Below are 10,436 nucleotides of genomic sequence, written 5' to 3' on the forward strand. Positions count from 1 at the left end.
CTTAATGAGGGAAGAGCCCTTGTTGGCTACTGATCATGTGACTGTATTATACTTGTAACAAGCCAAGAGTCCTATTCAAGTAGCCAAAGTCAATAGTCACAGGTCACAAACACTTTTTAGCGAAGGATTTGGGGGCTTTCTATGGTATTTACTAAAGCCAAGAGCCTGGCATTGTCTGGGGCAGGGGACTGGGAGCCTCACAATGGCCCCTTCTCTAGTCTCAATACGATGTATAGATAATAACAAGAGCCCCAGCTTTTGCCAAAGGGGATCAAGACTTTATTTTAAAAGCCCCCCCATGGTGCGAGTATAATCTGGCAGCGCAGTTAATGATCGCTAAACTGGAGCAGAGAGGGCATGTAGGGGATGCCTTTAGTGCAGGTAGAGCAGGCTGGCTGGGGGGGTGGGATTGGGGTGGGAGGGCACTTTGCCCACATCTTCCTTATTGCAGTGAGAGGAGGAGGAGGAGAGAGGAAAGCGCTGCCAGAGGCACCATCCAAAATCCACTGCTGCAGGCACCTGCTGGAAAGGGGAGGCAGCGCCACCCCCCGCCCTCCCCAATGGACTCGCCCACCGCCGCACTCTCATTGGCCGGGGAGCTGCCAAGGCTCATTAACATAGCCGCGCCCCCGTCCCGCAGGCTGCTTATTAGTTACCGGAGTGGCCGCAGCAATGCGTGCCTTCAAATCCCAGCGCTTTCAGCCCTATGCGACTGCCTCTCTGCGACTGCGAACCCAGGAATCCCCTCATCGGCTGCTAAACCCCCTCACCGGCTCAGCAACATGCCGCGGTCATTCCTGGTCAAGAAACATTTCTCTGCCAGCAAGAAACCCAACTACAGCGAGCTGGAGAGCCAGACAGGTAGGGGTTACTGTAGCTGCGATCGCTTTGCGTCTTCTTTCTGTATTTGACATCGTTTGGGATATTTCTGGGGAAGCTGAAAACTTTTTTTCTTTAAAAAGTTTCTGCTGGAAACAAATAGTATTTGGGCAAATCTGAAATAATGGGCAGTTAGATATGTTTTATATATAGAAACACATACAGGTGTGCAGATATTGTATGGGAACAGTGCATTCTATCTGTGTGTGAAGTTTTGCTTGGAATTGTATAGAGGTATATTATGTTGCTGCTCTGCATATAGTTGCATGGGTTACTGTATAGTTGTGAATGGGTGTGCAGCTTATCTAGAATACTATGGGGAAGCAATACATGTAAGGGTTTACATGCCATATATATATATATATTTATTTTTGATTTTTTTTTTTTAATCCAAATGGTGTCCGCACTCCAAGGCTCAATATTCTGCGGGGTGCATAGCCAAAATTATGTATATAAAGAAAATAATCATCTGTGGCCAGCACACCCTTCAATGTTTTATCAAAAATGTATTGAAAATATATATTATTATTATTACAGTTAAGTGTATGGCTGTGCATATGAGTGTCTGGGTATGCATTGTAATTGTATGGAACTGTGTACATTACAATAGTAATAGATTAGTTCATTGTACATGGGTGCAGTATATATATGCAGTAGGACATTTCTACATGGCTACATTATTGCCACCCTGTTGGCTTCTATCTAATCCCCTTCTCCTCTCTTGCAGTGTATATATCACCGTTCATCTATGACAAGTACCCACTTCCTGTGATCCCCCAGCCAGAGATTTTAACCACAGGAGCTTACTACACACCTCTTGTCTGGGACACTAGTTTACTCACAACATTTTTCACCTCTGAGCCTGACTACAAAAAGTCTCCCATCAGCCCTTCCAGCAGCGACGATTCCTCCAAGCCCTTAGACCTTACGTCTTTCTCCAGTGAAGATGACGAAGGGGGCAAGACTTCAGACCCTCCCAGCCCCGCATCGTCCGCCACAGAAGCGGAGAAATTTCAATGCAATCAGTGCAGCAAGTCTTACTCCACCTTTGCCGGACTTTCCAAGCACAAACAGTTGCACTGTGATTCCCAGGCGAGGAAGTCGTTCAGTTGCAAATACTGCGAGAAGGAGTACGTCAGTTTGGGGGCCCTAAAAATGCACATCAGGAGCCACACGCTGCCCTGCGTCTGCAAAATCTGCGGCAAAGCCTTCTCCAGACCTTGGTTATTACAGGGACACATTAGAACACACACAGGTAAGCAGCATCCTCTATACTCATCTAAAGTACAACATCCAGTAATACATAAATATTGGCATACACATGCAGCTTGTAGAAAAGAATAACTGTATGGCCCTTTAAAGGTCTCACTAAGTGAGTTGATTGCTGGTTATAGTATTTCACTGGGTATAAGAAAACCCTTTGAAGGTGGGTGCCTTGCAAGTGAGAGCTGCTGGTTATAAGAGCATGGCTGCATTCTATTCTTTAGCATTATGAATGTGGCGAGGGTGTGTTTGTGCAGTGCACCTGTCAGCTCACTAAGTGTGTTTCCAGCTGCCGGGCCGCCCCTTTTATCCTAAGCTCGTACAATAAACTCAGCCCATTCATTCCCAAGTATAGGGGCTATTGATTTCACACCCTCTTCCAAGAGAAGCTTAAATGGGCACCCTAGGAATGTCAAAACACTTCTTGAGCTCCAAACCGCACCATTAGCAATTCATGAAAAGACCCCCAAACGCAAATGTAATTAAGTGCTCTTAGCCCACCTGCCCTTGTTTAGATTGCCCTTCCCCACCCCTGTTTACTAAACATCCACTCCTTTTACCTGCTCTGCTTCATGCTTGTGCAAGTCCATTGTGGTCCCATGTAGAAGGAAATTGCCGACTGTCCCCCTTGGCCATTCTGATGCTTATTCTGTTTTATTTCCATTCGCAGGAGAGAAGCCATTTTCCTGTACGCACTGCAACCGTGCCTTCGCCGACCGCTCCAATCTCCGAGCCCACCTGCAGACCCATTCCGACGTCAAAAAGTACCAGTGCAAAAACTGCTCTCGGACTTTCTCCAGAATGTCCCTCCTTCACAAGCACGAGGAAACAGGGTGCACGGGAGCCCACTAAAATCAAAGACTATAAGCACAATGGACTTCTTTAAATTCCTGTATATTTTTTGGCAGGATATATATAAATATAATATTTTTCTTTAAATGATGCCATTGCTAAATTTGTTTAGCAAGCTCACATGCAATCACTTCGTTTGGGGGGGGGACCCTCAAACCTTATGACACTTATACGGACCCTTATTGTCTATGATGCAACCGTAGAATGCCTTATTGCAGTATCACAGAGAGCCTGCCACCTATCCCTCTTTGCCACGGGCACATCTGGGATTTATATGCCATATATCTGGGCAGAGGGGGTGTTTTATTGTTGGGTGGGAAAAGACTGAAATCTGTTTTTATGAAGGAGCAATGGAAAGTGTTACATATATATGTATAAGTAAAAGGTGAATGGCACTCTTGCTTCCAAAAAAAGATGCCCTTGGGCACCCAAAAAGATGCCCCGGGGCAAGGTAAGTTAGTATATAGCACATAATGGACAATGCTCAAGCTTTCAATACACTTTGCATAGTCCATTATACGCTGGTCTTAGGGACGGGGGCTTAATCTATGCAAAAATTGCTGTTCCCCCACAGCATTCTGAGCACCCTTCACCCCCCACCAATCACGGCCCAATGGTGGTCATAAAGAGTCAGCGCTTCACACCACAATACTGTTTACAGAGCAGCAATGCCTAATCGGGCACCTGTTAGTGCCTTTCAAGGGAGCAGAAAGGCAGCAGTTGGCACAGAGAACAATGGGCGGTTATAACTTAAGCCAACCCAAGACAGGTGGACGAGACATAACTTAAAAAAGGGGGAAAAAAAGACTATTTATGGCCTCTGACAGGTGCCAAGCGGATGCATCGTTTTCTTATTTTTTTGTTTTTTTTATTAAATATTGTTTTACGTAACCCTTCCTGAGAATGTTTACATTTCAATGGTACACTGGTATTTATATATTTTTTATAAAGGTGCCACATTTTGTACTGAGGAATCTGTGTTTTTTATAGCTTTACACACTTTATTGATATTCAATAAAATGTTTTTTTTAATTTATAAAAAAAAAAAAAAGTGGTTTTGGAACTTTTTTTGTTGGTGTAGGTTGTAAATTGTGTGGGATAGACATGGCAACATTACCCTGTATATGTGTATTTATAGGTATGAATGAGAGCTGCCATATCATTTCCCTTAGACAATACAGTATGATGATATATCTTATTGTGTGCCCAGAACATTCCTTCTCTGTATATTTGTATTTATACATATGGGAGGGAGGTGCCATATTGTTTCCCTTAGACAGTACATTATGAGGGTATAACTTGTTGTGTGCCCAGAACATTCCTTCTCTGTATATTTGTATTTATACATATGGGAGGGAGGTGCCATATTGTTTCCCTTAGACAGTACAGTATGAGGGTACAGCTTATTGTGTGCCCAGAACATTTCTTCTCTGTATATTTGTATTTATACATATGGGAGGGAGGTGCCATATTGTTTCCCTTAGACAGTACAGTATGAGGGTACAGCTTATTGTGTGCCCAGAACATTTCTTCTCTGTATATTTGTATTTATACATATGGGAGGGAGGTGCCATATTGTTTCCCTTAGACAGTACAGTATGAGGGTACAGCTTATTGTGTGCCCAGAACATTCCTTCTCTGTATATTTGTATTTATACATATGGGAGGGAGGTGCCATATTGTTTCCCTTAGACAGTACAGTATGAGGGTACAGCTTATTGTGTGCCCAGAACATTTCTTCTCTGTATATTTGTATTTATACATATGGGAGGGAGGTGCCATATTGTTTCCCTTAGACAGTACAGTATGAGGGTACAGCTTATTGTGTGCCCAGAACATTCCTTCTCTGTATATTTGTATTTATACATATGGGAGGGAGGTGCCATTGTGTTTCCCTTAGACAGTACAGTATGAGGGTACAGCTTATTGTGTGCCCAGAACATTCCTTCTCTGTATATTTGTACAGCTGAGTTTAGGCCAGCAGGGCTAAACAGGGCAGACTTTTGACAGTATAGGTATTCCCCTGTACTAAGCGCAATTCAGCAGGAACAGCCCCTTAAGTTTGCTCATAGCCTGTACAGAGAGATACCATAAAACTACAGCAGCATAGGGATTCCCCTGTACTAAGCACAATTCAGCAGGAACAGCCCCCTAAGTTTGCTCATAGCCTGTACAGAGAGATACCATAAAACTACAGCAGCATAGGGATTCCCCTGTACTAAGCACAATTCAGCAGGAACAGCCCCCTAAGTTTGCTCATAGCCTGTACAGAGAGATACCATAAAACTACAGCAGCATAGGGATTCCCCTGTACTAAGCACAATTCAGCAGGAACAGCCCCCTAAGTTTGCTCATAGCCTGTACAGAGAGATACCATAAAACTATGGCAGCATAGGGATTCCCCAGTACTAAGCACAAATCAGCAGAATTTTTTTTGTGTGTATTACTCCTATTAGTCGCTCAAGGGATATCTAAGGCATGGAGGCTGCAATGTTTAGGAAAACTATAGCCCCAAACAATGTAGGTCTCTATAAAAATATATTGCATAAACCAGATCATATGTAAAACCCTGCTTCATCTAAATAAACCACTTTCATAAAAATATACTTGTTTAGTGCTATGTGCTATTGGGCAATCTTAATTAGGAAATTGCCATTGCTGGGGGTATAGTTTTCCTTTAACGTGTCCCCCCTAACTGGTGAGTTACATAGAGCCTTTGTGAACAGAATGATGACACCACTTCCTGCCTCCAACAAGGGGCCACAGAATCTGCGACGGATCAGCACAGGTTGGGTGGAATTCCTCGCTGCTTGTCTCAGCGTTTGTCTCCGCGTTTGGCCCAAGGCAGACACAAGCCTTGGAAGGATCACCGGCAAACAAAAGGGTTTGTTATAGGAAGTGTTAAGCAAATCTAGGTGTGTTATACAGTATGGGACTTCTAAGCACACAATCCTCCACGTACCCCAGTTCTCTTCCACACTTCAAACACATACAGGCAGGTTAATTGGCTTCTGATAAAACTGCCCCTAGTGTGTGTGCGTAAATGGGATAGATTGTAAGCTCCATTGGAGCAGACTGATGGGAATGATGTGTAATACCTGTAAATATGTTAGTGCTATATAAAGGATTGTTATAGAGTATTTCTTGGAAAGGCAGTATGCATTATTTTTTTATACGGGTTTGGGATCCCTTATCCGGAAACCCATTATCCAGAAAGCTCCAAATTATGGAAAGCCCGTCTCCCATAGACACCATTTTAATCAAAATAATTCAGAATTTTACAACTGGTTTCCTTTTTCTCTGTAATAATAAAACAGAACCTTGTAATTGATCCCAACTAAGATATAAATGGATACAAAACAATCTTATTGGGTTTAATTAACATTTTATTGATTTTTTAGTAGACTTAAGGTAAGGAGATCCAAATTACGAAAAGACCCCTTATCCAGAATACCCTTGGTCCCGAGCATTCTGGATAATGGGTCCTATACCTGTATTTATTTTTGTCTACTGGAAATATTAAGAGTTGAATGTATTTCCAATTTAGTCCCTATGAAAGTTGCAGTTTCAGCCTCACCTAAACTGCCATTGTCTCACACATGACATACCTGGGGGGAGAGACTGATCTTAGATCTCAGATGAAAATGCACCCATACAGATACAGCTGGACAAAAATATTTTCTTCTCCAAAAATATACAAATTATGTGCAATACCCTTGCAATTTAGGGGTTTTATTTTATTTTTTTTTTATGTTATTTTTGACAAGCAACTTCTTTTGACTACCAAACAAAAGGAACAGTGATAGGATTAAAGGCAAAACAAACAACCAAACTTTTGGCCTGTCACTTGGATCGGTAACATATCCATCTTCTGGGCCAGGGGCCCTTGGGATGGCAAAGGCCTCCTCACATATCATTCCTGGATATCCGTCAAACCCATGTGTTTTTGTAATAAGCTCCAGATGTGGAAGGTTGGAGTCCCTTCTCTATAGAGCTAATTATCTCCTATTAGGTAATGCTTCAATATAGAACAGGCCTCTAGCCCAGCACTTACAGAGGTCGCAGACTTTGCCTCCCTGCCAGGGTACATCTATCTGAATTTGGGGAGAAATTTATTCTTGAAAAGCACATTAAAGACATTAATATTCTTTTTATTGGTTAAAATGGAACTGCTATGTTCACTTTATACAGTGTCAGTGGCATTTCTAATAGGTCCTCCTCATGTCTTTTTAGGGTCTTCCAAACTTTTGGAAGAAAAAGCTGCTACACATACATTTATTGTCTTTTATATCCATCTAGATCCCCCATTGAGTCCCCTATACTCCTAGCTCCACAGCAGTCACTGGGTCTGCAATGTCTATACCTGTAGTAACCAGGATGCTAGTTATATATAGGCACCTGAGAGCCTGTGCCTAGGGTGGCTTTAGGAGGGTGGCCCTTGGGTGCCTGTATAACCAAAAAATACAATAAACCACATTCCCAGCCGCCACCAGTTGAAACCTATACATATCTGTCGGCAGAGCTTGGGAGGGTGAAGAGTAGTACTTGCAGGTGGAAGTGATGTCACTTCTGTCGGAAGTGACATCACTTTAGGTCCCGTGCCTATGGTGGCACTGGTAGTAACACTCCAATATGGCATCTCAGCAACATTTCTAAAAGCAAATATACAATGAAGGAATGTTCTGGGCACAGACCCACAGGCCAAGGGAAAACACTATGGCACCTCCCATATGTATAAATACAAATATACAGAGAAGGAATGTTCTGGGCACACAATAAGCTGTACCCTCATACTGTACTGTCTAAGGGAAACAATATGGCACCTCCCTCCCATATGTATAAATACAAATATACAGAGAAGGAATGTTCTGGGCACACAATAAGCTGTACCCTCATACTGTACTGTCTAAGGGAAACAATATGGCACCTCCCTCCCATATGTATAAATACAAATATACAGAGAAGGAATGTTCTGGGCACACAATAAGCTGTACCCTCATACTGTACTGTCTAAGGGAAACAATATGGCACCTCCCTCCCATATGTATAAATACAAATATACAGAGAAGGAATGTTCTGGGCACACAATAAGCTGTACCCTCATACTGTACTGTCTAAGGGAAACAATATGGCACCTCCCTCCCATATGTATAAATACAAATATACAGAGAAGGAATGTTCTGGGCACACAATAAGCTGTACCCTCATACTGTACTGTCTAAGGGAAACACTATAGCAGCTTCCACTAATTGTATTACAAATATACAGTAAAATACACATATACAGATATTTTAAGTGTGAATGCTGTATTTCAGCAGGTGGGGGGAGAGTAAACAATCCCTTTTCATTCCTCTTTTTATCAGCGATTGCCCCACAGCAGCCCCCTGGTGAGAATAGTACTCTGGGAGTCAGGTAGTTGCACTGCTTGCAATTTCAGATAAAAGTTCTTTGCAAATATGAACACTTTTGGCTACATAAAGTTATAGGTACAGTATGTAAAATTGTTACTACATTTCCCTTATTATACATGTAAGAGAATACACCAATGGGAAAGGTAAGCACTGGGTGGCGAGGGGGAGTGGCATCACCTCAGGGTGGCTAAAGGTGGCCATACACGTGAAGATCCACTCACTTGGCAAGGTCACCAAGCGAGCGGATCTTCTCCCGATATCCCCACCTACGGGTGGGCGATATCAGGGAAAATGTAGGCCCTGGGGCCAAACGATCGAATTATAATGGCGGCAATGGGGCAGTCGGTTGGGGGACCGCATCAACGAGCCGATTTGGTCCCCGATCCGACTAAAGCTGGCCATACACGCACCGATACTATCGTACGAAACCTCGTTTCGTACGATATTCGGTGCGTGTATGGCATGTCGGCGAGTCGACTGATATCGCAGGAAGCTGCTGATATCGGACGACTCGCCGATCGGCCAGGTTAGAAAATTTTGATCGGGTGCCATAGAAGGCGCCTGACCAAAATCTGCCGTCAGGGCTGAATCGGCAGAAGGAGGTAGAAATCCTATTGTTTCTACCTCCTTATCTGCTGTTTCAGCCCTGACTCTGTGTGTGGCGGATCACCGATGGTCGCACGAAACATTGTTAGATCGCCACGTGTATGGCCAGCTTAAATCTTTTAACCTGCCCAATCGATATCTGGTCAATTTCAGCCAGGTATCGGTCGGGCATGCCCCTCGTTCCTGCCCCTACACGGGCCGATAAGCTCCCGAATCGGTACAAGGGATCGATATTTGCAGCTACAATCGGCCCGTGTATGGCCACCTTAAGGGGAGAGAATCGCCCCTAGATAGGACAGGCCTTCAAAACATTGTAGATTTTCATTTGTCCCTTCCATACATAAGTTTGCTCTATTCCCTCCCAACTAGTGGAGGGGTGGGGGCAATCTTATAATTGCGGTTCCTTCTCTGCTGTTGAAGTACATTTCCCAATCATCAGTCAGATATAAAAAATAGTAGATTCCTATCAAAGCTTGGAGCCATTTCTAAGAAAAACAGGCATGTAAGGGCCCCATGTTCAAGTGTAAGATCCAAGCGAACTGATGTTTTCTTGTATGCATAATTGGCAAATCATTTTTTTCTGGCAAAAGCCAATTCCGCACGTTGATTTATTCATCATTTGACTTCTATACATTCCCTGCATAAAACATGAGCGAGATTGGCTCGATACGCCGGCAACTTTCAACAGGACAATATGTTTTTAAGCTTAATTTTTTTTGGGCGGTGGAGAGGGAGAGGGAATAAATGAAAAGAGGAAAAGAAAAAAAAGAAAAGGAACACAATGTTGTGATTACAAGACTGTAAGGAATCCAAACAAACAATGAAAGCATGTAATTATCATCAGCGCTACACTGGGACATTTACAGTAATTACTTTTCCTGGGTTTCAGGAGTAAATTGAGAGTGACGTTGAGGTGGGCTTTCACTCCTCCTCAAATATTTGTCCTTATATAAATACATGTCGTTGGTTAATATGGAAAAGGTTTCAGTTAGAAGGCAATGGGGAGTATTCCCTAACCGAACATGATGGGACTTTGGTCAGCTGTGTAATTGGGGTGTTTGAGAACCAAATGTATTGAGCTATTGGCTTGTGCAATAAGTATTAGCCCAAATTTAATCTGCTGGTGCTCCTCATCTCTGTAAGTAGACATGGCCCCACTAAAATGTGACATGGTCCATCAGATCTGAATGGAGGCCCCGGCATTTCAACTACACAGAGGCCTAAACAGGACAAAGAGGCCTAAACAGTAGTGATGGGCGAAATGTTTCGGCAGGCATGGGCGAATTTCCGCGTTTCGCCATTGGCGGATTGTTTCGCGAAACAGATGAAAAAATTTGGCGCGGAAAAATTCGCAGCACGTCCAAAAATTGTCGCCGGCATCAAAATAAAATAGTCGCGAGCGTCAAAAGAATAGCCGCGCGACAA

The 10,436-nt window shown here is 43.2% G+C and overlaps 1 protein-coding gene across 1 annotated transcript; it reads left to right on the forward strand.

The window, feature by feature from the left end:
- Window positions 1-693: 693 nt before the first annotated feature.
- Window positions 694-4,045, forward strand: snai1 (snail family zinc finger 1). The gene is made up of 3 exons (NM_203936.1): window positions 694-861; window positions 1,607-2,134; window positions 2,813-4,045. The coding sequence occupies exons 1-3, from the start codon at window positions 783-785 to the stop codon at window positions 2,992-2,994; spliced, it is 789 nt and encodes a 262-aa protein (NP_989267.1). The 5' UTR covers window positions 694-782; the 3' UTR covers window positions 2,995-4,045.
- The last annotated feature ends 6,391 nt before the right edge of the window (window positions 4,046-10,436 follow it).

This window comes from Xenopus tropicalis, chromosome 10 (assembly GCF_000004195.4).
Source record: "Xenopus tropicalis strain Nigerian chromosome 10, UCB_Xtro_10.0, whole genome shotgun sequence".
Taxonomy (NCBI): Eukaryota; Metazoa; Chordata; class Amphibia; order Anura; family Pipidae; genus Xenopus; species Xenopus tropicalis.